This window comes from Coturnix japonica, chromosome 14, assembly GCF_001577835.2.
Source record: "Coturnix japonica isolate 7356 chromosome 14, Coturnix japonica 2.1, whole genome shotgun sequence".
NCBI classification, from domain to species: domain Eukaryota; kingdom Metazoa; phylum Chordata; class Aves; order Galliformes; family Phasianidae; genus Coturnix; species Coturnix japonica.
The window spans coordinates 11,624,590-11,652,405 of record NC_029529.1 but is presented as its reverse complement, the minus strand read 5'-3'; the positions used below and the strand labels follow the sequence as shown (position 1 = coordinate 11,652,405).

Genomic DNA, 27,816 nt, shown 5'->3' with positions numbered 1-27,816 from the left:
AACTTTGCCATCAACAAAAGCATCAGCGAGCATTCACTGACCATCCTTCTTGGCTTTGGAGATCAGTGCAATTATTCTACCTTTGTAAATGAATGGATCACGCAGGATCGTGCCGTTGCTCCAGCAAATATCCAATCCTTCCAATCCAACCCCTTCTGTGATTCAAAAGCATTGAACAAGAATTAATTCTACCATCACAGTGGCTTCAGAGCCACAGTACACTTACAAAGTAAGACATTTAGTTAGACGGTAATTGATTAGTCACTCAAGAAATAGGGGTCAGGAGATGATCACCAAGCTAAAACAAATTCTTAAAAGCAAAATGGTAAAAACTAGAGGGAAGGAGATGGGGAAGCAAAAAAAGCATTTTGGAAACATTGAAACAATTTATTCAGTTATTCTGTACAAGATTAACAGTTTTCATTACCACCCCCATCATCTTCAGCAAGACAGTCCCATCACACAAAAAAAATATAATAGTAAACCGCAGCTCTTACATCCAAAAGGAACTGCCCTATAAAGTAAGTGCCATGGGAGCCTCACTGCCCCACGCTGCCACGGAAGTGCTGCACATTGCCCCATTGAGGCAGAGGCCAGAGCCCTGGCTCCCCATCAGCTGTCAGGCCTCCGCGTGGTTCTGCCTTGCTGCAGCTCTGCTCCGTACCATTCACTCATTCATTATAGCACGTAAATTAAAAAAAGAAGAAATATCCCACAGAATTTCCACCAAATAAACATTTCCCTGAGGCAAGAGGCTTCGCTATATTCCTAGAACAAGGGCGTCCTGCTCTGGCCACGCACACAGGTGCCTCCCAGCAGAAGCATTCAAGTGAAAGCAAAGAGAGGGATAGAACCAGCACCTTGGGTCACTCGCTGCGAGTCCCTGTCCCACCAGGTGTTTACGTGCTTTCAGCAACCATGGGAAGTTGAAGGTGCAAAGCACCTCTCAGGATGAGGCCTCCAACGGGAACCATGCGACATCCACTGATCAGAGACCAACGATAAACTGCTGTGCTTCATTTCAGTCACACAAGTTCTTGTCTTTGGCTCTTTTGCTACAACCTAGATATTTTCTGTAAACAGATTTTTAATTCTGAGCTGCATTTTATTATTATTAATATTATTATTATTATTATTAATATAAACAACACAATGATCTTGGAAAATTACATACCAGCCCAAATAGAGAACAGTCTGTCTCGGAGCTTACAAAAAAATAGGGAAAACAAAAGCAGATATTTGCTGGTATACTCAGCGCCAGCATCCTACCTGAATGCTCTAGGAGGAAGGCTGCAGACTTTCCCTTGAACTACAGCTGAAATCTATGCAGATCAGTGCCACCACGGCACAATTCAGAACATGGGCTACAGGAGCCTGAGAAAAGAGACTGGGGAGAGCAGAAAAATAAAACCCAGAAAGCTCAGTTGGAACCACAGCCTGCCTTTCGCTATGCACAGTTGGAAAGGGTGTGCTCAGGGGAGAAGTATTTAGGGCTAAGAGTTAAAATACCATCTTAAAAAATAAAACTGATACACCCCAACCCCAGATGGTCCCCATTCCTGCCGCTGGGACAAGCGCATGATTCTAGTGCAGAAATCATCAAGGAGAGCAAAACTCTTCTCTGGAATTCATTTGAATATAAGTGACCTTGGTTAACCTAGATCATTCCCTCTGCCCACTAAAGAGATCGTTGCTGACAACCCTAGGAAAGAATGGCTTTAGGGGAGGGTCTGGAACCCGCTTGCACAAACTCTGATAAGAACTGGTGCTCTTGCTGGATTTGGTACTGTGTTCGCAGTCACCAAGACACCATTAAAGTCCAGACAGTGCAGCTTTTTTGATGTGCAACCATAAAAAGCTCTATTAAATAAACAGAATACATCTTAAATACAGAATGATTAAAAAAGGGTTGAGGAGCACATAAAATAGGGCTGAAATGTATGTCACTAGTCCATTCTTGCTCCACCATAAAAGGCACTGGAATTATGTCTTCCTATATATGACATGCTGAGAAGTGTCCCATTCAATCCAATGCATTCAACGGTAATGAGGATAAAACTGAGCAGGAAAAAAAGCATCCCTTTGGAGAAGAAAAAAAAAAAGAAAATTCCAAAAACCAAAAGATGTCGAATTCTCAACGTCCATGAGTGCATCTAGAAGTGTCTCTCTAAAGAGTCTTCTTTCTCCTCCAGAGGGGAACATCAGGTGGTTCGTTAGATTCACCGCACAGGAAATGTTAGGTCCTATTAAGTGTAGCACAGCTTAATAGTACAATTGAAAAGAATCAGTGAAATGTCTTCAGAAAGCACTGGCAGTGCTAGAATTGTCCAAGTAAATCCAAAGCAAAAGAAAGAAGCACCTTTCATACCCTCCACAGGGAGACCAAGGAGGTAACTGGGCTTGGAGGTACTTGGCAGACGTAGACGCAGGTGAGTGGGAATCCACCAGCCCTGAACTTCCTGCAGGAAAGCCAGGCCACTCTCCCTGCAAGTTCCAGCTCATGCCAGTGCCAGGGAATGCATGAAGGGCAGCAGCAATAGAAGAGTGCTACAAACACTTCTCTCATCGCGACGTGGCTCAAGGTGGCCCTTGGTGTGGGGCTTTACTCTGAGAACCTCTGAGCAAACTCACCAACAAACCCCCTCGTTGAAGTTCAGTCTCTCCAGTTGTCATGAGTAGAAGTCACCGTCGGTATCCATGAATTAACTGCTCTTCGGTTTATCCCATGTGTGTTCTAGCTCCCCTCCTGGCAGACGTCACAACTTCCGCTGCTGTGTGTTGGACCCTTTGCCGTGAAGCTGAGAAGCATCTGAAAGGAAACAAAAGCAAATGGGGAAGGGTTTCAGCATCAGCCCCATGGAGCTGTGTGCAGCAGAGGAGCTGCAGTCACAGGAAGCACAGAGGGTCTCTTGTGGCCTCTCAACAAAAGCACCACAGCACGGATTCAGATGGCTGCTTTCCTAGCTAGCCTGGCAATCTGTCCTCTAAAAGCCAGGCTGTGGTGTCTCCCAACCTAGGAAACTAGAAATACATGATGCTTGCTGCCTAGCATCTACAGTTGATTTGAATACAACTCAGCAGACCTTTGCTGTCGTAATGAAGTCCTTACATGTGCATTGACAGCAACAGGAGTCATAGGAATCTAACCACTGGAGTAAGAGAAAGGAGCAGATGTGAAGGAAAAAGAGTAAATGCAGTGAACAGAGAAAGGTAGTTTAACAGATCAGAAATTCTCTAGGAACACTTAAAACTGCCACTAGATCACAGTGAACAAATGGATATACTGAGACGTGCAGTCAAGCAGCAGTGGCACCAAGCAGGGCAGCGACAGCTCCTTCTCCAGGACAAGGACGGTTCATTCCATGCAAGATTGCAGTCCCAGCACACAGTACTTCTAAAGCAAGCAGTTGGAACAACCATGGCCATGGCACCAGCACGCAGAAACACCCATCAGCAAAGACAGCAGTAAAGACACACAAGCACACACTGGATGCTCCTTGCTCAAATGCTCTTTGATGAATGCTGGCTGCTACAAGCACTTACACATAAGGCATCAACAGTTCCTTGCATTTGTAGTAACCTCCCAAGCACCAGCTCACAGCTTTCAGCTTTCTCTTTATACAGCCAGCTACAGTTGATTCCACCAAAGAAATAGGAGATATTTTAAGACCATGGTAGCCAATGAAAAAGCTATTTTGTTCTTTAACAAAGCACCACAATTGATTGCATTGTCAGAAAAGACTGCACTGTGCTCAATGTTTGTGTGAAAACATCGAGTGAGGGCTCTAAACTCCTTCAAATAATGAGGAAGAGAACAACTCCTCAGCAACATCTCACAACTCATGTTCAAACCAAAATCAATCTCCTCACTCTCCAGCAAGTGGAAGTTTAGGAACAGGAAGGAAAGGTCTGTCACACAGCAACTGCTGCAAGGGGCTTCTTGTGCTCTGCCACGCTGGAGGGACCTAACAACTCACCCCACACAAACTCCAGTGAAAGAAGCAAAGGAGAGGAATTCTTCCTATTTTCAGCTTTGCTCAGTGGTCTCCTCTTCCTCCAGCACTGTCCTCAGCAGCCAAGGGCATTTCACATAGACTGCTCCAGGAGGCCACGTTACCTCCAGAAGTGTGCCCACACATCTACTAATGTCTTCAGTGCCACAGTATGAAGCCAGCACAGTCACTCCCAGATCAGACTCACACTGCCCAATAAGAATCTACGACAGTCATGGTGAACCACGGTGAAGAGCCAAGGGATTCTTGATCAGTAAAGCAGAAATAGCTGCAGCAGTTACCACTGACATACATGGCACAATTACCAAAGCAGACATGCCCAATCTGGTGTTCCCTCATTTCCATTTCCTGAATGCTGAATGGATTCCTCTCTCCTTCCCTTCCTCGGCAGTTCTTACAAGCATTTGCAACCACAGCAGGCAGAGCTCCAATTATCAGCAGAGATGTTCTTTGGACATCTCTTGTTTTATGCATTAGTTCTGCAGGCATCAATCGGGGAGGAGCAGGCTTAACTGCAAAATCATCACATCGTCAGTACCAAGGAAAACAGCCTGCATCCCTCACTGTGAAGGAGATGTGGGCAATTAGCTCAGTGCACAGACGAAAGACATACTGGTCTGACACACATTATATAGGTCACCAGTGACAAAACTCCACGCAGGCAGCATATTCAATTTGGGGCAGTCCTGGCAGACTATGCATAAAGAGGCACAGCTTTCATCCTAACAGAATAAGCCTTTACCACGACGCAAGCAGCAACATTAAGTGCCTCCAGGAACCCACGCTCACTATAAGCACCGAGTGCTCCTCATTTCAGAAGCACACGTTTGCACTGGCTAACAAAACAGCAAAGGACACAGAGGGCTACGCCTCGCTTTGAACCTTGGGGAGGCTGGAGGTTTCAGCAACGACCACACCGGTCAGACAGCAAGGACAGGAATTTTGCTTTCACCCCTAAAAGTCATCCTGCTGAGATACAGGGTGACTCACGATGCAGAAGACAAACAAGACTGTCTGACAAGTTACCTGGCAGACTTTGCGGTAAATGAGTGGACAGGGCAGAATGTGGGAGTGGCGCAGCATGGTGGGGGCTGGAGTGCAAGCCAGCCAGAAGACCTAGAGAGAAAAACAAAGAAAGGAGAGAGGAAAAAAAGAACAAATACACATTGAAGACAGAAATGATAGAGGAGCTGCAGCCTATAGTTTGGTTTCCAGCTGTTGGGACTTCTGGGCTAGCTACAGGAATGTGCCCAAGGTTCTCCAAATGCAACTGCTAGAGGTATAAATGCATGAACTACAGCACAAAGCAACAACGAGAGAGAGATGGGTTTGTCTGCAATGGCTTCACACAACAAGAACACCAATGATCTGCTGTTTAACAGCACAGGCACAAAGACACATGCATGAGCAGGAGTGCACTCACTGTGGCCAAGGCCATGGTGGAAAGTTCCTGGAGCAGGTCCTGTAACTATTGCATCCTTTGATACTCCTGCTTTCGGGGTGGAGTCTGAAGTGAAGGAGATGACATGAAGAGGGAAGGTATGAATAGGAGAGATAATACCTAAAGGGGTGGAGCTCAGGGCAGCTGGCAACTTTGGATTGTTGGACTTGTAGGATGGAGACAGTACACTTAAGGAGGAAGAACTGGTTAGCAGCACAGCTCCACTAGTTCCTTTCTGAAAAGCAAGAGAAAAGGTCAGTCAGGAGTAGGAAAAACAAGGCAAGTCAACATCAAGAGCTCCAAATCAAAACATACTCTAGAATTCTTCCTTGCAAGAAGCACCCTCCCAGCAGTGCCCAAACTGCCAACTCTTGAGGCCACCTAGAGGTGCCCAGAACACTAACAACCCAGCTGCTGGATTCTGTGGTCTCCTAATGTGACCATACTGGATCTGAGCCTGTTATTCTCTTACTCTGGAACTATGCCTCCAATAAGCAGAGGAAAAGCTAAACTACTGCCTATGAGTTCCAGGAAGGAAGCTTCTTATTATCTTTCAACACCATATAATTGCTGTCAAATCAGGGCACCAAGGCCTGGTTTACCTCTTTACCCAAGAATGCTATTGGAGATCACTCCCACAGAATTCTGCTCCACTGGGAAATGCCCTCCAGCTCTTTATCTTGGTAACAGACAGGGTGCACAGGCTGAATAGTATGTGGTTCTCAAGCCCATTTAAACATTTTTCTTGCCCTGCTCTTACTGTGTGCCACTAACGAGTGCCAATTTGAGCAGCTGACAAACTAATACAACTGCATTAGAAATGTCTATGGATGAAAATCATTAAATACAATGGCTGAATAATACAGATTTGTATAGGTATCCCGGGAGACCTGCACAGAGCATCGTATCTCATTGATCTGTCAGACCTCGAGTTTCACAGCTTGCCAGCAAGCTGAGTTCCAAATATCACTTCACTACCTATGAGAGCAGCCGGGGAGCAACAGAATGTGGACAGAAATAGCTGGGCTGGCATTTTGAGTTTAAAGCCCAGTATCACAGACTGTTTACTCTGCAGAGCAGTAGTGAAACTAAGCGCCAGTAATACTAAAATTACTTATAATGTAAGAAGGTCAAAACGCAGACCTAATTTCAAACAACTTGGCAGTTATAATCTTAGTTTATGCAATGATATCAGCTACCTGCCTTACCACGCTTCCTCCTGCCCTAAGTGGCAGCATTATTGTCACCATAACTCACAACACCAGGTCTAGAACACTACACAGCCTACCCAAAAATTGCTGTCTGGAAGGTACCAGAGTATTTTGATCATTACTTTAAGCTGAAAACAAAAGCTTGAACTCTAGATTGTAAACCCATTGCAAAGGCCAAGTCCTCCTAACCTAAGCAGTCAAAGTCCAGACAGTCATTCAAGAATTTCAGGAACTTCTTTCAAAGTCACCATTTTATGGCAGGTCTCAGCAAGTCAGGAGACTGCCTGACACAACGCCATGTGCTCTCCTGGCATCGGGCTGGGTCAGCATGCTCCTACTTACCGGCACAGAGGTAGAAGATGCGGCGCTGCTGGCAACAGCTGGCTTTAGGGAGGAGGTCAGCAATTTGGCCACCCCTTGTGTGCCCCCACTAGAATCTCCATTTGAACCTCCTGGAGGTGCCACCAGAGTCAGCTTCTGAGAGACAGGAGTCTTCTTCACTGCAGAGCTCGGGGCTGGCCGGCTGGATGCCTGGCTGGAGGAAGGGGTCTGCATGCTGGGCAGCAAGTTCCCAGAGGAGCAGCCCTGGTTTGCAGACGCTCCCGATGAGGAGCTGCTGGAAGAAGCCCCATGCTTGGAGAGGGATCCAGAAACAAAGGGTGATTTATAGGATTGTCCTGAAGTGCTAGAGCCACTTGAGTGCTTTCCTGTATAGTTTAGAGATGACGATGATGAGCCTGGGCTTTTGTGAGAACTGCTGGAGTTTTGGGTGCTGCCTGAGGCAGCAGAGGAATGGAAGCTCTGAGCTTTGGTTGATGACTTGACCTGCTGGAGGAGGGAGCGTTGGGGCAATGGGGAGGAGGACTTGGGGTTCTGCAGTTTGACAAATGGAGCCGGAGAGGTGAAAGTTTTCTGTGGCTGGTTGCTTGAGTGGAAAACCTTCACCTGAGTACCTGGCACCGAGGTGGAGGTCTGAGGCCCATGGCTTGGTCGGACCAGGCTGTGGTGCTTCTGTTTAGCCTGGTGTATATCAGGAAGGATTTTGCTGGGGGAGGCTTGGCAGGAGAGCTCTTTATAATTAGAGTTCTCTGTCTTTTTGTCTTGGGAAGTTTGGCCCAATGCGAGGGCCTGTTCAGCCAGGAAATTTAGAGGAGACTGGAGGGAACCAGCAGAGGATGTTGTGGGAGCAGGGTGGGCCTTTGGAAATGTTCTCTTCTCTTCTGAGGATGCAATAGTTGGAATCTTCTCAGGTGGAGCTTTTGGAGCTCCAGGAAGAGGAAAGTCAGGGCTCCCTCCTGCTCTGCTGTTCAACACAGCCAGTTCCTTGGAGACTGCTTCAAGGGAGGAAGTAGGATTATGAATTAAATCTTCATCCAAAGAGTTGTCCATGAAGGCAGCAGGAGTAGTAGTGCTGTTGGCTGCTTGTGCTGTCCCAAGGGACAGGAGTTCTCTGGTCTGGGCACTGATGTTAAGACTTCCTGCCTGGGATTCTGATGACAGAGCTACGGTGTTGCTTGAATGTACTGATGGAACAGAAACAGCCACCTTTTTATCAGGTTTAGAGGAGAGTTCCTGGAACAAAATAACAACAGAAAGCAAAGTCAAAACAGAGGCAGAATGTAATGCTGAGAAGGGAAGGAAAGGTCCCTGATTTTGGGATGAAAGGTGTGATACCTGTCCGATGACAGGTACCCTCCTTCCAGGCTGGTACTCCTGCTGCCATCAGTTCTAGCTGCTGTCCTAATTCTTTCCTCAAGCACAGTGCAGACTGCTGCTGTTTAAGAATACAACTTCCTTACATCTATGCATAGATACAAAGCTCAAGTATAGGACCTAGGATGGCAGTCTCTCAACTACTGGGATATATCAAATGTGTGTACCAAAAAACACAGAACTCACCTTCCCCTTCACTTTAGTAGGAGCGACAACCTTCTTCTTCGCCCTGTTTCAAGGGAGACAAAGAAAACATGGGTTCACTGAGTGCCTGTAGGGAAGCATCCAGTCAGGGGCCCTGTTAATGATGATCCACTGAGTCTTTTGCAAAGAACAGAGGCAGCATCTCAGGTTGCTAGGATTCAAAATCGTATGACATTTGTTGCTGCCCTAGGAAGTCCCAGCTCCCACACAGGGGAACGATTTAGGGAGCAGAGCAGAGTATCTGAAATGGTTGCAGAGCAGTGAAAGCACTCAACAGACACATCCTGCATCAGCTGCAGGGCTACGAGCTACAGAAGCCCACTGCTGACCTAAATATAGCAACACCCAGAGAGAAATGGATACACAGGCTATTTTAGAGGGGAAAAAAAACTACACACTTCTTTTAGATTCCCAGAAGAAGTCAAAGATGCAAAAGCATCTGCCAAATTCATGGAAAATAGATCATTTGGTCTGGTCAGATGCAATCACCGGTACAAGACATCCCTGAGCTGCTGGAGAGGTATGGCTGAGGGAAGGATGACTCTACATTCTATTTCATACCCTTTCTCTGCTTCCCCTCATTCATCCAATGCCAAGAACAGGACCAGCTGTCAAACAGATACCAGCCTAAATCTATATCGTTGTCTGTTACATGCTGCCAGCAAGATCCATGAGGCCCTTAGGCCTTAAGGCACCTGCCCAGCTGGATTCCGATGGATCCCTTGGTTTGTCACCCACAGGTCTGTTTCTCCCATTCTCATTGCCTTGAGCTCATCGTACCTCTGCTTTAATCTGGCAGCAAGGAAGAGGGAATCCAGAATCCAGTAAGGATTAACTGAATAGGTGGCAATAAACACAGTGCTGGCACCACAGTCCATTTTACTCAACTGTCTCCCAGGGCCTAGCACAGAAGCCTGACTCCAGCCTGCTGAACAAGGCCAGGAGGCAACCTGGCATCAAAGGTCATTCTCTGAGCCTGCTGTAAGGCCCAGGCACCTCAGAAAGGCTTTTGCTGGGAGATGTCACACACCACTTCTCTCCTTAGACCTTCCCAAATGAAGCAGCGCCAAACTGTCTGACAGGAGCCAAACAAGCTCAGGTGTTCCTGCACGATCCACCCAGGCCCCAGGGAACGCAGATCACCAGTTATCACTCTAAAGGAATGCTGCACGATACTCACAGGACTGATGTGAGGTGTCCGTGTACACGCCTGCTCTCCTTAAACAGTGTCCTAAGAAGGGAAGAGAGCAATGAGAAGTGATATCCAGCAAGACCCAGTAGAGCAGCTGGGATCACTGGAGACAGAGCTGCACAGAACAGCAGGGGACTTAGTGAAATTAAAACCATGGAGCAAACAAATATTCATCCATTTTCAAGGAAAATCCTCTTGAACTCCCTCACTCCATTCCCTCACTGGGGAGCTAAGCTTGTAGGCGCTGGAAGGGCCATTAAGGCAGTGTGGTTGGACAGTAGCTAAGGAATGAGCTGACAGTCAATTGGAGAGACAGCACGGCCATTCAGGCTGAGTGTTGCTGCTACCAGAGATCATCAAGAGCTGGCAGATCATCCAGGAGCTCTCCACCATGTTTAAGGAAGAGAGGTTTCCTTTCCCTTCTTTATATATAGCAATATGGATGAGAAGCCTTCACACACTGCATTGCTGCTGCCTTTGCATCCCAAAAGACAGAAGTGCCTTTGCAAATCAGCAAAACCATTTCTTCAATTGTCTAGACACAACTAATAAACAGAACTTCATCCAAAAGCCATTAGTGTTAAGGATAAGTAAACCAGAATCTTATGCAAGCAATGTTTCACCTACAACAGCTGCCACTCAGCTGGTTTCTTAGATCAAGGTGAGCTTATAAACATACCATCAATGCTGGCATATGGAACACACGCTTTCCTTCTGCTATTATCATACTCAGTTTTTAAGGCAAGGAACTTTTGTCATCCATTTTCTTTTAAAAAGCTCACATACTTTAACCTTTTAGTCTTACATTAATTGCCTTTTAGTGCTAACCAAGAAAACAGAATCATGGCAGAGCCTCTCTGAACTCAAACACAAAGCTGACACTCCATTCCCCTTGAGGTTCCTTTTAAAGACGAACTCGTGAGCTCACAGTGACAGCAAATCAAGCTGATTTGTCCACAAAAGTGTTTACAGCTCTCCTAGTATCGCAACCCCTCCCCCCCCCCTCCACGTCTGCCTGGCTGGTAGGCAACACTCTGTCCTTAAAAGTCCCAAAAGAAAAAACATTGTCCTTTAGCCACTGAGAAGCAATTAGGGAAACCGCTTTTCTTCAGTCATTCCTGCACTCAGCTTCATTGGAAGATTCTCCTACAGTGAGTCTTGGAAGAACATCTGTATGCTTAATAACAGTTTTACCTACAAATTCAGGGAAAAGATTTCCATTTCCTTCTATTCCAAGAGGTTTCAAAGTTGGTGAGCTGAGACCACCCCCAAACTGGTAATGTCTTTATTAAGGAGGAGTCCGCACCCACTTTTTCTAATGCCATCCTTTAGCTCCCACACTACAGCACACTACAACCATGCGCAGTACTGCACCTCATGGACAAGTGCAACTGCAGTAAACTGCCATGGTAGTTTTCCAGATGGATTTGTAATTTGCTTCTCACACTTACTGCTCTTAAGAGCTGGTACCCATTAAATCATAAAAAAGTTCATCAGAGAAAAGATCATAGTGCTATCCAGGTCTGTAAGCGCAAAGAGACTGAAGTTCCAGCAGTAGGACTGCACACTTGTCATTGTTTTAAACCTAGTGAGCAAAACAAGGCAGGCCAGGAACTGATGACGCTCTCAATAGAATGATGCTCTGCAACTGGTGTGGCTCTCTGCAATCATCAGCTCAGTGACAAGGATGATAGACGGCATTTAAAAGCAGGAAACAGCAATCAAGACACGAATGTGATTTTCTTTACCCCTTCCCAATTCCTACTTATTCTGCTGCCTCTGTGCAAGTCCCACAGTTGCTAAAGTCTTTCACTTTGCTTTCTCTTGGGAACACTCTAAGCTCTAGGAAAGATTTCCCCAAGTGTCTGATAAGGTCTTTGGTGATACGGGTTCAGGAAACCACAGGCCTCAGCTCAGTGCCAATCCTGATTCATAACTTGTCACACCCAGCAGCACCCATCAGAGGTCAATGCCAAGGCCAAGACCACTCAATACTGTCACTAGCAACCTGGATGACAGACACACGCTGGACTCTCAGTAAGTTTGTGTAAGTTGTAAGTAAGACATGGAAACAGGGTGGGCAGGGTTGCCACTCACAGGGACCTTGACAGGAACCTTGAGAAGTTCAACAAAGACAAACACAAGTCCTGCAGCTGGCATGGAATAACCCCATGCAGACACACAGGCTCAGGGCCAACTTGAGGTTGTCCTTGAGTACAATCTGAACTCACTGCTTAAAGGGCACACGGCTGGAAGATAACTAAATTCTGGTGCCCAGCTAACAGCATGAGTGCTTACTCTCCTCTGTTTAGTACTTGTGAAGTTGCATCTGTACAGTGTCCAGTTTCAGGGCCCACACAATACAAGAGAGATGCTGACAAACTGGAGGCAGTCCAGAGCCCATGAGATGGCTGAGGACAGGAACACGTGACATGGAGAATATGAGTTTGCTCAGCCTGGAAAACCTTAAGACTAAAGAGGGATCTAACAGCAGTCTTCCACTAGTCCAAGAGTTCTGGGTACAGGGAGCCACAAAGAAGACAGAGGTACCTATTTCATTTTGCCATTTCAGTGCAGCAAGGGCAATTCAGATTGAAAATAAAGAGAAAAGACTTGTGAAAAGCGACACATATCAGAACAGTGGCCCAGAGATGCTGTCACAATCTCCATCCACAGAGACTTTCAAAACTCAGAAGGACACAGCCCTGACCGACCTGACCTAAGTTTGAAACTAACTGTTTTTTGAACAGGGATAGGACTAACGACCTTCAGAAGTCCCTTATGATAAAGAATCCCTAGAGTACAACATTATTCTTGCTCACCTGGCCTGCATCCAGCCTTTTGGCCATAGGGGCTTCACCTCTCCATCTAGGAAGGTCTTCACATAATCCTCCAGAGACTGAGCCTTATTCTTGTCATACTCATAACCATCCAATTTAATCTTCACCAAGTGGCAAAGCAGCTCCCTGAAGAACAGGAAGATTTCAAATACAGTTACTTGGATTTATTTTCCCCAGATGGAGGCCGTTCCACTTATCCAGGCTGGATGAATATGCCAAGACATGCCTGGCTGTGCATAAGTACTCTGGATCAGACAGTAGCCAGCCAAGTGCAGGATTCAAGTCGAGGCATTCCAAACACCTTTCTAACAAAAAAGTCAACCCTGCACTGCTTCTGTAAGAAAGAGGCAGGGAAAGGCACGTTTCTCTGTATGCATACGCATGCACACAAATGAGCCAGAGGAGAAAGGCCTTATACTCCATAATATCCTGAAACAGCAGAGGGGGTAAATCAGTGCCAGAATTACAGGCGTCACGAACAACTGCAGACCTGAACTCCTCTGCAGGAGTTTGTGCTGAGAGCAACGGGAAGGCAGGAAGTGAAGCCCTCTTTGTTCTAAATGTATCGGCCATCTATGGAGCAGCATCCCAATTTGTCAGAATAAGATGAAAAAGACAGCATGACTGATTCTCATTTTACCCTGCGTCATTCTCCCTTTCACCCAGCACTCTGTCAGACCCTTGGGTGCAAGGGCAGCAACTCCCAAGAGTTTAAAGCTGTTTTCACAACCAGAAATCTAATCTTGTTAAGAGTCTAGTTGGTGGGATTTCAGCATTCCGTCACGTTCCTTCTTTTCCTGTCCCCTCTCTTTTGACCTCTACATAGAGGTTTCTTAGCTCTTCTCTCAGAGTTGGTTTGTACTTGAAATTGGGTTCGTTTTACAGTGTATTCCAAGTTGAGATTTACTAACTGCAATAGTGGCTTCTGCAAGCTTCCAATCTGACTGTTACTGCAAGTGATTAGTCCTGCTCTGAAACCAAGATACAAATATTAAGGTGTCTTATTCTATGCAGTTGGAAGTGAAGCAAGTCACAGGTTCACTTAATATCTAAATTATGCGAACCTTATTTCATCATTCCATTGAAATTTCTTTCGTGGTCCCGTGACGCGTTTCCCTCCCTTTTCATCATCCTCATCATCATCAGAGCAAACTCGATCTCGCTGCTCTCTGTCCTTTTCCTCTTCCAGCATTCTAAAATAGAGATGAAGACAGTGTGGAAGTCATCGTCCTGGCTAATCCAAAACCAGGATAAATCTCCGAACAGTACTGTTCAGAAGTCTCACAGATGAGTGATAATAAGCTCTCAAAACAGGGCCTAAACCTCTTGCTTAAGGTGGAAGCTGAGCTAAGCACTCAGTGTTAATGTATTTCCCACTGCTGTGTAATAGAGACCACAGAGATCCAGCCTGTCTGCTTTCAGACTGACACGTTTCTAAAAACATGCCCGGGCAGAAGTGAAACACTTCAGCCAAATTCTGCTCCTATCAATGCTGCTGTAGGTGGCATCAGTACAGATAGTACAAAGAACACACACTGCTTAATTAGGGCGATTAACGGCTGTCAGCAATTCTGGAGTACAGGAAAAAAAAGTAGGTGATAAACTTCAGGAAAGCAGTTTACAGGGAACTTGTTGAGAAGAGTTACAGATGCATAACAAGCGAATGATGAGCTTACTTGACAAATTTGGCCTGAGTATGGGCTTGGCATTCCTCCTGGTACTTCGCCATCTGCTCTGGCATGGCTCTACCAATGGCTTCCTTCAGCTTCTGCAGAGGCTCCTTCAGTCGTCCACCCTAGAGCACATCACAGAACAGACTGAGGCTCCACACTGTGCTCCAGATAAGACACCCAAATTCAGCAGGATGAGATTTTGCCAATTCTGAACCCACACCACCAGATGGGGCGGACTAAAGTATGTTTGAGTGGAGGACAACAGCACACCATGCAGACAACAACTGTGCTCTGGAGATCAGGGTAACATGCATGGGAGACAAGGCTGTGCTGCCAACATCACTCACCTGCTCATAGAGATAAAGCTTACGGGCACGCTTGACTAGAGTGTCCTTACTGCACGGTAAGAATGCAGCCAGGTGGGTGTACACCCCTGACCGAATCTGGCTGTTCAGCTCCCTGGTCTGCAGTTCTATGCTGAAAAACAAGACAAACACAAACACTGAGCAGAGACCTGGCATGGGATCCCTAAGCAACAGAAAGGCAACTTTGGAACAACCTGGGGAGCTGAAGGCAGAGGGTGAAAGTTCAAGGCCAATCCATAGAATCATCACAGAATCTCTTCCAACCCAAGCCATTTCATGTTACAGACTTGCCTTTCCCCCTCCCCTCCCCCAGGTTAGGCTGCCAAGGGACCCATCCATGGCCTCAGGCACCTCCAGCTCTGGGCAGCAGTGCCAGGGTCTAACACTGGGATGCTAAAAGGTAGCAATCACCACTTGAAAGGAGAGGTAAACAGACTCCCCAACTTCCTGTCAGCAGCTCCCTTCAAGGGCCTTGATAAACAGAGGCATTGATTTCCTTAAGGCTGAAGTATTACACTGAGATGTTCACAAAGCTGCATGCATTCATCAGCCTTCTCCAGACACTTGAAGAAGAATGAAGCTATTGTCAGCAGCTCCTTGAAACTGCAGTGGCTTTCTACAATTGGTGGGCTCAAAGATACAGAGCAGTAATGGAGTTCCTCCCATCTTTACAGAATGCCAGCTGAATGCAGCAGCATTATTCCAGTTTAAAAATACTCCATACAGCACATAAATAGCAAAGAACATGCCTGACCTCTCTGACAGAATGAGATCTACTGTCCTTGTGTCAAGCTGAAAGAATTAAATACATGAATATGAAGCATTAGCTTGAAAACAAGAGGCTTAGATACAACTCCTCCAGCTTTCTCTTACCTCAAGTACACATATCACAACAGAAAGCCGTTTCTAGGAGACATTCATGATTTCCTAGGTGTGTTCTGTGTGGAAGGCCCACACCTCCTGCTAAACCTGCTCCTCAGTTTACCAAAAAGCAATGCTCTCCCCAGCATTCTCCTTTCCTTACGTTAGCCCCAATCCTCAACCCACACAGCACTTACTCCAGTATGATATTGTTGATGTCCTGAGTGAAGAATTTCTGTTTGCCTTCTCCCTCTGCAGCTCTCGCAGCCTGGAAAATAGAAGTCAACATTTCAAATACCAATATAGACGGGCATAAGGAATCAAAAGCTTATTTTAAAAACCACTTCAAAAATACTGCAAAACAAAGCAGAGTTATTTCACTGAGTTCTCCACCAAATACCTGCTTGTAAGTGGACTAAAAACTGCCAAAAATAAGGGATACCTCTTAGGTATCCTCAATTTGAGTCCAACTCTACCACCTGGGCTGGTATGGTCATGTCACATTCACACACCTTTCCATTCTGGATTCTGGATGTGCTGCTGTTGTGTACAGTGGAGCTGTAACATCATAGTCAAGACTCCTTTGCTTAAAGTGGGAAAGGAGATGGCTTAGAGGCAACTGGCTTCCCTGGCATTATTCTCATGGGAAGAAGGGACAGATTTAGGACACGGCCTTAACTTCCCGGTAGAAGTGTTAGATTGAGCAATAGAAACATAGAGCTTGTCCTGGAACAGGAAAGATCAGCCAAGTCACACTTAATGAGGGGCAAGGATACTTATCAGCATGTTTTCTAGGCCAGTCTGGACACCGAGTCAAGAAACAAATAGAAAGAACAGTAGCCACAGGGGATCTGTTATTTCCTGTCAACACCGTGGAAATTAAAATATCCTATTCAAGAAGCTTCCTGAGTTACAACAGCAGCTCACAAAGCATCGTCCCCCCCAAAAAAAAGAAATCACACCTATGAAAAACATGTCCAACAGAAAAATAATTCCAAGAGATGGATGACAGCAGAAAGGTGCCACAAAGAGTTCACAATCTGTTGAGTGTGGCAGAACCGATGTAGACAAAAGTGGGATTCACCACAGTGCACCATCATGTCAGGTTAGTGATTCCTTGCAAGGGAAAGGGGATCAAAGGAGAAGTAAAGGATTTTGACATCTCCTGATTTAACCTACTGAGATTCAGGCTGGTGAGCAGTAAGATTATGCCAAGAAGGTATGTACATTCCCGAAGCAATCTCCATCAGCAGGTCACAGAAGACTGGCAGTGCCAAAGGAGAAGGTTCAGTGCTGAAGGGAACCCTCAACATGAGAAGTCTTTTAGGAAGGAGAGGGTTAAAATGAAATCAGTGCAAGCAGAAGATGAAATTCCTGGAGAGTCCATTTAACCCATGAGCCGCTCCCATCTGCTGGGACAGAAGGAACCTGGTTCTCATGGCAGAGAGGCAGCTCTCCATTCCAACCCACAACAGAGCTCATGCCTCAAAGTCCTAACTGACCCATAGGCATTAAATCTTGCATTTCGTGCTCAACTTCTTATCTTAACAGTACAGAGTCCATCAACATGAGACACTGCAGCAGGAAAATCTGGGGTAGCCTGCTAATATACTATCTTAGAGCAGCATAATGATTAACTTAGTAGTATAGGAGATCCTGCAACACTGTTTCCTTGAGGTCCCTTCCAACCCGGGTAATTCTGTGATTCTGTGATTCTGTGACTGTTCTTTAGGTCAAACACATTTCAGAAGCAGGTGCTTCAGTGTTTGCTGTTAAGAGCATGAATAGCAAATAGCAACAGCCACAAAGAAGCCCACTCTTTTCATCAGCTGCTACTTTCTTCAGTTCCTGCTTCTGTTTGCTCACCACCACGTGCACACTGTGTTCCACTGAGAAATATTATCTTTAACAGGAGCTAATCTTCAGTAACAGGAGTCATTAAGCAAGAGATGCTGAAGAGATGCTGAATGGACACTCTAAATCTCCAGAAGGCAGAACTGCAGCACTACAGTGGTATCAGTACTGTTTATGACTTAAAATCAATATTTAAAGACAAGCCTAATAGTAGAAACTAAACATCTCAGCATCTGCTGACAGGCTGATGGGGACAGCCCTCACACATCAGAGGAGCCTACAGGCTGAAATCATACTTCTCTGACATGCCAGCAGAGGGATCCCTGGCCAGCATCCAACTCTTCCCCTGCAGAAGAGCAGATCCTAAGGCAAGTCACAGTGTTCTGGAGATGGACACAGAAGACCAGCTGCAAGAGGAGCTACAGGTAAAAAGACTTGACACCAACCACCTAGAAATTAATATATTCCACTCCCTAAGCAGCATCCAAACACTGAGGTTTGAAGATAGTGAACAAAAATCACATTGCCAACAATGTGACTCCAGCCTGCGAGCTGCCAAATTGTGTATGTGCCTCAGTGAAGGCATCCATTTGCATATGACAGAGGGAACAGCTTTAACAAATCTTCAAGCCCCATCTACAGGGCTCTTTTCATGCTGCAGAACAGTAATGGTGATGCTTTGCAGCTGCACCCATCTATTTTACATACACAACTCCATGTGCCTCTTCATAAACACTGTCCTGATCATCACTGCACATTAAAACTATTATGGTGGAATTTATCCTTCAGCCCCATCAGTTCACGTTTTAAGACCACTTATGTTGAATTGGCTTTGGAAATTACCTACTGCATCAGGTGCATACTTTGCCAAGAGAGGCAAAAACCCCATGGTGACAGCTGAAATCCTGAAACTCAGCAGATAACAAGGCTGAGGACCAGTGCTGTCTGACACACAGGTGGTCAAGGAAGTGCCTTGGCACAGAAGGAAATCAAGTGCCAGAAAGCTGTAGTCCTGCTTGGCACTGTGACATTTCCCCACCCAGCAGAGCTGCCCCCAGCAAGCACACAGTCCTGCTGCCTGCAACAACCCACCCACCTGAGCCAGTTCTTTGATGCGCTTCTCCAAAGGAGCCGGCAGCCCCTCTGGGAGGGATGGCAGCTGCTTGAAGTCCTGTTCTAAGCCTGCCCCAGCAGGATTGCTCCCATCCTCCACATCGTGAAGGGGACTCCCTTCTGGGGATTCACTGAAGAGTCTCTCCAAGTCTAGGTCAGTTAATGTGTCCATAGCCGTAGCTGCCTGAAGCAGGTCGCTATCACTGGCGTGACCAAAGAGTGATAACAACGGGTCAGGCATCGTCTCTGCCTCCCTTGGGGCTTGAGGCTCTGCTGGTGAAGGAGTCACCACTTTCTGCTCTTCATCTTTTTTCTTCTGAGCTTCCTTCTCTTTCTGAAACTTCCTCAGCATCTCCTTGACACTGAGAGCTCCAGAGTATTTCTTCTTCTTCTTCTCTTTACTTGCATTTAATGCCGTAAAGCTGCAAACAAAGAAGGGGAGAAGAGAAGGAATTGAGAGAGAAATAAAATAAGAGAAAGGGAAACAGCCAATGATACCTTCATCTAAATTCACTTCAGCCACACGCACCAGTGCTTTGCTAAATCTTAGCCCCTTACACAATTACACCAGAAAAACTAAGCTATTTCCTACTAAGGCCATACTTAAAAGTTAAGGTAAGACAGAAGGGCTGAAAATTCACCGTGTGACACAGAGTACGTTCATTCCTTTGGTGTTGTTACTCTTTTTCACTAATTTAGCTACCAGCTGTTCACTTATCCAATTTCATCACATGTAAATTTCAGTATTTGCAGCACTTCCAGGTAAGCTGTGCCCCTCTTTGCCCTGGTACTCTCACTGTGGAGCTATGCTTCCCAACCAGGAGCTTCCCTTTCCTCACTCCTGAAGCACTGGCAGTTTACCCATTGGTGTCTATGCAGCATGCCTCCAAGCTACCCCTCAGTATAACAAGTACTAATGCAGGATAACAAATGCCACAGAGACATCAGGCAGTAAGCATCCCCTATTCCTCCTTACCCAGCTTTTGGGAACTTGGACTTTTTGGATTTTTTCTCCTTGTCGTATGAATCATCTTTCTTTCTCTTCTTCATTTTTTCACCTCCATCCTTCAGCTTCCGCTTCTGGAAAGGAGTAAAACTGAGTCAGAATCAAAAGCGTTACCTGTACATGGAATTGGAGCTGCCGCCATGGGAGCCACTTTGAACCCTTTGCCAGTAGTGTGAGAACAGCTCTTTCCCCACCAGACATATTAACACAAAAAACACAGGGGTATCAGCGCAGTTCTGGTGTGAACCATCTTCAACATTTTACAGTGCACCCAGCTTTCATGCTAGAAAAGATTCTGTCAACAAAGGGGAAGGAATGCCAAGTGCTCCTACCATCTCCTCTTTTAGCCATGTCACTTTAGTGTTGTGAAAACACAGCCATCTCCAGAAGATGTTGCCACAGAACAAAAATCACTGGTTTCCCAGTGGAGCCTCTAACATCTCAGATGAGAAAGAGAAGAACCTTCTAACGTGACGTGTCATCCCCACAGCAATAAGCAACTCTTCAGAGTGACAGTGGGTCACCAACATTTCTACCGGGCAACTCCACCAGCAGTTTCACAAATGCCAGACAATCCTCATTTTACCATTAAATACAGGGACAGAATGGGATTGTGAAGTGCTCAACTATGAGAAAGTAAATCTCCCTCCCTGTTCCGTCCACATCAATTCACAAGTCTCTATTTCCAATTTCAACACTCGTTTCATGAGGCAAACCCACCGAGCTCTACCAGAGGGAATACTCCTAGAAAGCTGGCTTGCTGACCTTGGGAGATTTCTTCTTTTTCTCTTTAACATATTCATCTTCAGAATCAGATGCCTGCCGAAACTGCAGCGTCCCTGTGTTGATGTAAAACCCTCCATATTTTGTAGTAAGAGAAGCCGGAACAAGCTCATCGTACTAGAAATAAAAGAGAACAATCTATTAGCATTCTAAATTTATAGTCAAAGAATCATCACAGAATTTATTTTATTCTGCACTTGAGCTGATTGGAGAATGGAGTGGGACTTGTGCTCCCCCAGGGAACAGGGCAGTGGACACTTGTGCTAACTAGCGCTCTCCTGTCAGGCAGGAGTTCTCATTACCCAGCCCTGACACGCTCCCTGCTGGCACTGCATTCACGTTCTCCCCAGGTGCCAGCTCAGCCCCCCCCAGGCAGCTGAATTTAACCACCCTCACACCTGCCCAAGTACTCACTGCTTCAGAATTATCAATGAAGGAGTCAGATTCGTCGTATCCATACCCCATATCAATCAAGTCCTGAAAACGGTCCTTTCTACGTCTCTTGCCACCCTAAACAATAAAAGATTGATGGTATGCTCATCTTTCTTTTCTAATGACCACAGGGATAGCCCTGACATAGGACTCTAACATTCTCTCCAATATAGAAAAGAGCTTTGTGCCTCCTAGGAGCAGCAGGAGGATGGAACCATTGCTGACCCACATCATATGCTAATCAAAGGGTACAATAAATCCAGTTTTATGCTTTGTCATACAGAATCAAGAACAGTGCATTCAAATGCAATAAAATGCCGTCCCAACAGACAGGTCAACTTTGTGCCAGTAGGCTTCATTTTGAACTGGGTCTGCATCCCTTAAACATTCCTGCCAGTGCAGAGTGGTTGTTTCTTCCATAGCTGTCACAGAGCCAGTACAAACCCCACAGGCACCAGCCAAACATAGAGTGCATGAAGATGACCAATAGGTCCAATTCACATCACAAGACAATAAAGCAGCTTGCACATCCAGAAGTACTGGCTGTAAAAAATAACATTGCTTTATTGTCACCTACATAAGCAAAGTGAGAGGAAGAACAACCAAGGAAATGGGCAAGGCGGATCAGCTTCCCTTCCACTGAACTTATCAGTGCTGTCCTAATTGCAAACTCAGAGCACCGTTCTTAGAGACACAAGAGGCTACACCATATCATGACAAGGCTTAGAAAATAGTATTTTTGCTTAAAAATAGGACACATTTTATAACTTAACAATGGAAATTTGCCATGAGTGAAAATATTACTCACTAGAATCAGGCTGTCATTGGTTTTAGGAACATATCAGAACTGTTTTAGTAAATCACAGCCTTGAAACAGAAAAAGAATACAGACAACAGTATCCTTGGACCAAGGTAAAGGACTGCATGAAGATAGGGACCTACAAGCTAACAACTGCCAACGTCTGTTAAAACAGTTTTGGTTGAGAGCTGAGCAGCATTACCCATTCTAAGGGATAACAAAATATAAAAGAGGAAAACATACATATTTTTCTTCAAACTTCCTAGCAAGAGCCTCCGCTTTATGTCTCTCCTTTTCATCATCGAATGGATCCGCAGGTTCTTTCCTCTGCAGAAAAGAGAGACAAAAAGCCATCAGAACCAATCTTGTCACCTTGCCACCAAAGCCCATTACATGTGCATTAAACCTATCACGACTGGAACATCCAGACAGAAGCTCAGACAAATCAGCCTTTAATGCAGTATTCTCGGAGTGCTATTATTCTTGGAATAAGTCACCTAGAAATAAGAATGCAGAAGGGTTGGAAATGTAACCAGTCTCTGCGCTTTGTGTGCACTCTCTGGTAGTTCTGCACCTGTTTCTGCTTCTCCTGATTCCCAGGAAAACAGTATGAACCCTCAGCTGAGGGCCAAATAGAACTGAAAAGCAAAGCAAAAGCAAACAGAATCTAATCAGCTTTCTCAGGCATCACCAGGACTGATGTCAGAAGCAGCAGGAATGGTGCTGAAAGACTTGGGAGACCAGAACTCCTTCACATCACAGCATGAAGAACTGCTCCTTTCAATAACTGCTTTTGGACAGAAAGATGTCCATAACGTAAGATTTAGATGGCACAAAGGTTAGCATACAAGTGTATCCTGAGAAACAGCCTTCAAGAAGAAAGCAGAATTGTCAGGTAACACCTGGAAGCATCAGGGCCATCAAACAGGGATCTACACCGAGTGCTACAGTGTAGAGTCAAATACAATGAAGCAAAGTCCCACTAAAAGGTACAGCACGCTGTTACAGAGATCCCTTTTATTAGATGCCTTCTGTAAGATACTTAATTACTGGTCAACTGAGCACTACTAAATACTTTATAGCAAGCAGCACAGAGCAATGTGCCAAACACATCATCTTTTTGATGTGCAATAGCAACAAAGATGAAGAAGCAACAGAGTGGCCCAAGAGCAGGAACACATGGCATTGGAGGTCTGACACCATGCGGTCTGACCCATCACCTCCCCTGTCAGCACCATGCAGGTAACATGCTCCCCCCTCTCACTTCAGTATTAAGAGAACAACGCTGCAAAACCTTCAGGAACCTTCAGGTACAGCAGCCATGAGGATGCTTACTTTGTCACCTGAAGAACCTTTTCTTTTCGCTTGGCTGTTCTTCAGCAGATCTGGGTAGTAGAACTCCGGACAACGTTTATGATCTGGCTCAAACAAAGTGAGTGACAACCGCACCGTCTCCCCAGGCTGCTCCGCCTCCGGGGGCTGCTCCACATCGTCCTTGCGAGGCTTCTTCAGGAAGCTGCTGCTCAACGGGCCGTGCAGGGTGGTGAACAGAACCCGGTGGGGCTCTGTCATGGCGACGGCCACAGCTCACCAGCGCTCATGGCACAGCTCCCCACGGCATCGGCGTGGCTCTGCCCCAGCTGCACACGCACATGAGGCTCCCAGCGTCCAGCTGAAGGAGCGGGATGATGCTGGATGCAAAACGCGTCCTCCTGATCCTGAAGTTCACCCAGCAAACCACCCGAGCTCGTGATATCAGCACACACTGCGAACACCTGAGACAGAATAACGGCAAAACAAAACGGGGAAGTGAACTCTGAGCTCAGAGCAACGCCTGAACGCGGCAGCCCCCTCCGGGACACCCCGAGGCCGTGACACCCAATGGGCCGGCAGCAGCTGAGCACGGAGCCCTTCAGCACGGAGCCAGGCGGCCCCAAACCCCCGAACGGCCGTTATAGGGCTGCGAGCCGCGGTTAACGGGCACACAGCGGCGCTATGAGGGACCCAGCACCGAGTGGGAACCGAACGGGAACCGAGAGGGAACCGAGCAGGCCCCGGCGCTGAATGGAAGCCGAGGGGAGGCCCCGAGGTCGGCTCGCGGTGCCGAGCAGGCCGGGCCGGGCTGGCCGCACTCACCGCCGCCTCAGGCCGCACCGAGCCCCGCTCTGACGTCACACAGCCGGGGCGCTGCCCTCACGCTGGAGCCGAGTGACGTCACAAAGCCGCGCGCATCCTCGGCCAATCAGCGTGACTTCTGTTGTCACGCGGAGGGGGAGCGACGGGGAGGAAGTGAACGCTGCAGTCACGTGATGAAGGCGGACCAATCGCGATTGGTTCAGCCCCGTCCCGGCAGCCGTTGCGCTGAGGGGAGGTAAGATGGCGGCGGGGCCGGCGGACTGTGGGAGCTCGGGGCTGCAGCCCGCCTTGATGTGAGCGCTGTGTGTGTGTGTGTGTGCTCCATAGAGAATAAATGCGGGAACATCGGCTGTAAGTACCACGGGGATCGGATCCGTGTGACAGCGGGGCTGTTGGAAAGGCGGTTAGCTTCAATCTCAGCCTTATATTATAGTAACTTAATGGCAGATAAAGCCATAGAATAACCTGAATGGAGGCGACCTATGAGGGCCTTTAGGTCCAGCGTCTATATAGGATCAGTCAAACCCTACAGCTGATAGTGGTGTTTAAATGCTCTGTGAGCTCCAGCAGCTCACTGCCCTTCTCCTATCCCTCCACACAGCCCTGTGCCATTCCCTCAGCTCATTAAGTCCAATTAGGATAGTTTGGCCCTATGGCCATATACCCCCTGTGGATGGGACCATCCACTGCTGCCTTATTATCAGTAATAAAACACAGAGGGATTCATTCCTTCAGCCACTGCCCCATCATCACAGGGGCTGCATTGGAGCAGGTATGAGAACAGCTGTTCATCCCGGTGTTCAAACAAGCTCAGGTTTATTTTGTTAAATAACTTAAGAAATGTCTGTGGCAACTGATGGGCAACAATAGGGAAGTGGTGGAAGTTGGGAATAAGACAGCAGGCTGCCTTTGTTAGATACCAGCTGTTGATCACTAATCTGAATACCATTATATTCCCTTATTATCACCTTCCTTAATTATTTGACAAACTGTGGCTCCTTCCCCATTAGTTGTCCCGTCTGTGCAGCTGTGGGGCAATAAAGAAAAGCTGCCATTAGCAGCACAGTTCCATCAGAAACACTGGCATTAACTCACCTAGAACCACCCTCCCATTCCCCAGCAACAACCAGAAGAGATGGGACTCTCCAGAGTTTATTATAAATAAAGACACATGGATGATTTATGGGAACAAATGATCTCTTCTTCATGATGATTAGAGCTGTAACCAACCATTTGGAGAAGGCTCTGAAGGCATGAGGTGCTCTGGCTTATCAGAAACACTGTGCGTTGCCATTGGACAGCAGAATAAAGACACAGTTACTCATAGAAGTCCCTGAGTCCCTTCTCCTCATTACTCCTGATATTTCTCTGCTCAGTCCCACCACCCGAGGCCAGCCTGCAGGTACAAGTGGGAGCAGATACAAATCTTTTAGCTCAAGAGAGAGATGAGCTTGCAGAACATGAGCAAAGTATCTCAGCCTACATGCAATAAAACACTCTGCTCCACAGCAGAATGCAGTGCCACAGTTGCTGCCTTTATATGTTGGCAGGCTGTGTAGAGGGCTCAGAAACAGCTTAATGAAATGGATGGTGGTATGAAAACAAAGGGACAGCAGGCATAAATGGGGCCCAGTAGTAAAGGACACGGGAATACATTCAAACAAGTGGCTCTGGGCCTCTCTTGTGACAGGACTTGCTGTCACAGCAAGTCAGGAAGCCTCCAAAAGTGAACAGCTCACAGGAGGAGCCCAACTAAGGTCCTCGGAGCCTCTTCCTCCCCATTGCACACAAGGGACACATTATAGCAATGAGTGTCACCAGGCTGGGTCATCCTTGGTCGCCAGCCTCTGCACTTGATACTTCTTTGAAAGCATCTGGTGAGGGATTGCACCAACATGCAAGTGGATGACAGTGATTACCCTGCAGTGAGTGCAGTGTACCCCCCCAGGGCAAGTAGCATGCATCCCTCTGTGCCTGGTAAGCCTGGCAGCACAGTGACAGGCATGGAGCCCAGCTTTCACTCTCCTTCATAAATGACCTTGAGCCACATAAGGACTTTGGGATGCTGCAGCAAACTGAGCAGCAGTGATAACTACTTGCTACAGGAGATGGAGGGGAAAAAAATAAACAACCAAAAGCTACTATTGCAGGGAGCTGAACTGCTGAGTTACAAACACAAAGTCCAGCTCCCAGGGCCCTTCCACAGACACACAAAGGAGAAACTCCCAATACGTGATAGCCAGAATCCACAGCCAGCCTGAGGGGCCAAAATAGAACTAATGAAAATGCCCCATGCCCGAGTTAGGAAGATGTACTTCCCTCAGGCTGTCTCATCACTCATAGATCCATCGTTCAGCCGCATCCTCCCAGCACGTCAGCTCATCTGGGCGGAACCAGAGGGAGATCTCCTTCTGGGCACTCTCAACCGAGTCACTGCCATGAATCACATTCCTGTAGAGAAACAAGAAAGGGATCAGCTTGTAGTAAGCACAGAAAGGCTGGAGAGGGAAGCTGCAGCTGGGAAAGTTTCATTCTGACTGATTTAATTAAGCATAATTAAGCCAGTCACATTGTACAATATTCTTCCCCATCACACAGCTCTCTCCACCTTCTTGCTCAGGAGATATTAATGAATATGGCTTAGGTTGTGTAGAAGCTGCCAGTTTCCAGCAGTCTTCCCTCCTGTAATGAGAAATTATTTAAGTGCTACAAAGGAGCTGCAAGTGGCTGTTTATCAGAGGAGTCTTTTGTTTTAAAGGATGGATGTGCCTCCAGATTTCCCACTTCTTTCAGTGAAAGTAGGTCCTATGAAGCAAGTTTAGTGTCAGGCACGAAGGAATGAAAACCTAAACCAGGAAGGTTAAGAGCAGCTACCACAAGCCAGGCTGAGCTCCAGCCACCACCAGAGGTCACCAGTGGACAATACGCAGTGGTGAGAAGCTTGCAGAGCTGCAGCTTGGCTTTTGTTTCAGGCTTGAATGCCTAACAGAGCTGAGTAGCCTCCAGGAGAGGGCTCAGAGGGCTCCTCCATTCCTCTTCGCAGCCTGACAGTCCGATTCCTTGTCAAACAAACCCCTCAGCTGCAGGGAACAGAGACCTCAGGAAGCATGAGAGACCTAAACCTAAGCTGCTCCCTTCTGGCAAAACTAACCCAGGTCACTGTCTAATGTTGATACATGAATGATACAAACTTTTGCTCTGCTGATGCAGACTTGCATAGCTTGGGCAGGAATATGAGGACAGGAATGCACAGCAACACTCAGGACACAAGAAGCCAGACTCACTTGCCAACTTCAATGCAGAAATCTCCTCGGATGGTGCCAGGCCTGGACTCAGCCGGGTTGGTCTCTCCAATCATTGTACGTGCCATCCTGACCACATCCAGGCCCTGCCACACCTACAAGGCAGCAAACAGAATCAGCTCACCCTGAGATCAAACCACATCCTCTATATCCAACCCACCCAGGGGGCAGCCAGCAAAAAAGGGCCCTTCTGCAAACAGCCTTTAGGGGGGTCATTTCTGAAGACCACCAGAACTGTGTGTGGATTCAACACAGCACGGCTCCCAGAGGCCATCAGACGGAGCCCTCCTTGCTATGCCCGCTCCCCAGCAGCACTCACCATGGCCACCACGGGTCCTGAGCTCATGTACTTCACCAGGCGCCCATAGAAGGGCCGTTCCCGCAGCTCGCTGTAGTGCTCCTTCAGCAGCTCCTCCGAGGCCTGCACACAACACACAGCCCTGCAGCAAACTGACATGGCGGCCCAGCCCCTCCCGCATCCCGGCTCACACCGCTGGTCCGTCCCGGCCCCTCACCTGCAGCAGCTTCATCCCCACCAGTTTGAAGCCCTTCCTCTCGAAGCGCCTCACGATCTCCCCCACCAGGTGCCGCTGGACGCCGTCCGGTTTGATGGCGATGAAGGTGCGTTCGGCGACACCGGAACGGGCTGTAAGAGGGTACGGGTGTCAGGTGGAGGGATACAGAGGGATAAAGGCAAAGGGACGGGGAGGATGGCGGCATTACCGCTGTGGAACACGCTGGCGAACACCGCCAGCACCAAGCAGATCATGGCGGCGATGTTAAAGGAACCGCTCATGTGTCCGCTGGGCAGAGTCTTCCCCCCTCACACACCCAGCCCGGAACGTTTGTGCTGCGGCCGAGGGGCGGCGCCGGGGACT

At 47.2% G+C, this 27,816-nt stretch overlaps 2 protein-coding genes across 12 annotated transcripts; both read right to left on the bottom strand.

Moving 5' to 3' along the window:
- Nucleotides 1–364: 364 nt before the first annotated feature.
- On the bottom strand, nucleotides 365–23,745 carry UBN1 (ubinuclein 1). 11 transcript variants are annotated; one of them, XM_015877174.2, is made up of 18 exons: nucleotides 23,637–23,745; nucleotides 22,836–23,275; nucleotides 21,744–21,827; nucleotides 20,684–20,779; nucleotides 20,252–20,386; nucleotides 19,457–19,560; nucleotides 18,464–18,902; nucleotides 15,711–15,781; nucleotides 14,635–14,764; nucleotides 14,291–14,409; nucleotides 13,679–13,807; nucleotides 12,597–12,740; nucleotides 9,763–9,813; nucleotides 8,565–8,607; nucleotides 7,008–8,237; nucleotides 5,437–5,689; nucleotides 5,040–5,129; nucleotides 365–2,809 (listed from the first exon to the last, which is right to left on the bottom strand). In XM_015877174.2, the coding sequence occupies exons 2-18, from the start codon at nucleotides 23,070–23,072 to the stop codon at nucleotides 2,757–2,759; spliced, it is 3,408 nt and encodes a 1,135-aa protein (XP_015732660.1). In that variant the 5' UTR covers nucleotides 23,073–23,275; nucleotides 23,637–23,745; the 3' UTR covers nucleotides 365–2,756. The 11 variants fall into 11 exon arrangements, with proteins under 11 accessions (XP_015732660.1, XP_015732663.1, XP_015732662.1 ...); XM_015877177.2 differs by lacking the exon at nucleotides 5,040–5,129; XM_015877176.2 differs by lacking the exon at nucleotides 9,763–9,813.
- Nucleotides 23,746–24,772: 1,027 nt separating this feature from the next.
- NME3 (NME/NM23 nucleoside diphosphate kinase 3) lies at nucleotides 24,773–27,768 on the bottom strand. Its single transcript, XM_015877234.2, has 5 exons — nucleotides 27,662–27,768; nucleotides 27,454–27,584; nucleotides 27,258–27,359; nucleotides 26,921–27,033; nucleotides 24,773–26,087 (listed from the first exon to the last, which is right to left on the bottom strand). Exons 1-5 carry the CDS (start codon nucleotides 27,732–27,734, stop codon nucleotides 25,970–25,972), a joined length of 537 nt encoding a protein of 178 aa, XP_015732720.1. The 5' UTR covers nucleotides 27,735–27,768; the 3' UTR covers nucleotides 24,773–25,969.
- Between the last annotated feature and the right edge of the window lie 48 nt (nucleotides 27,769–27,816).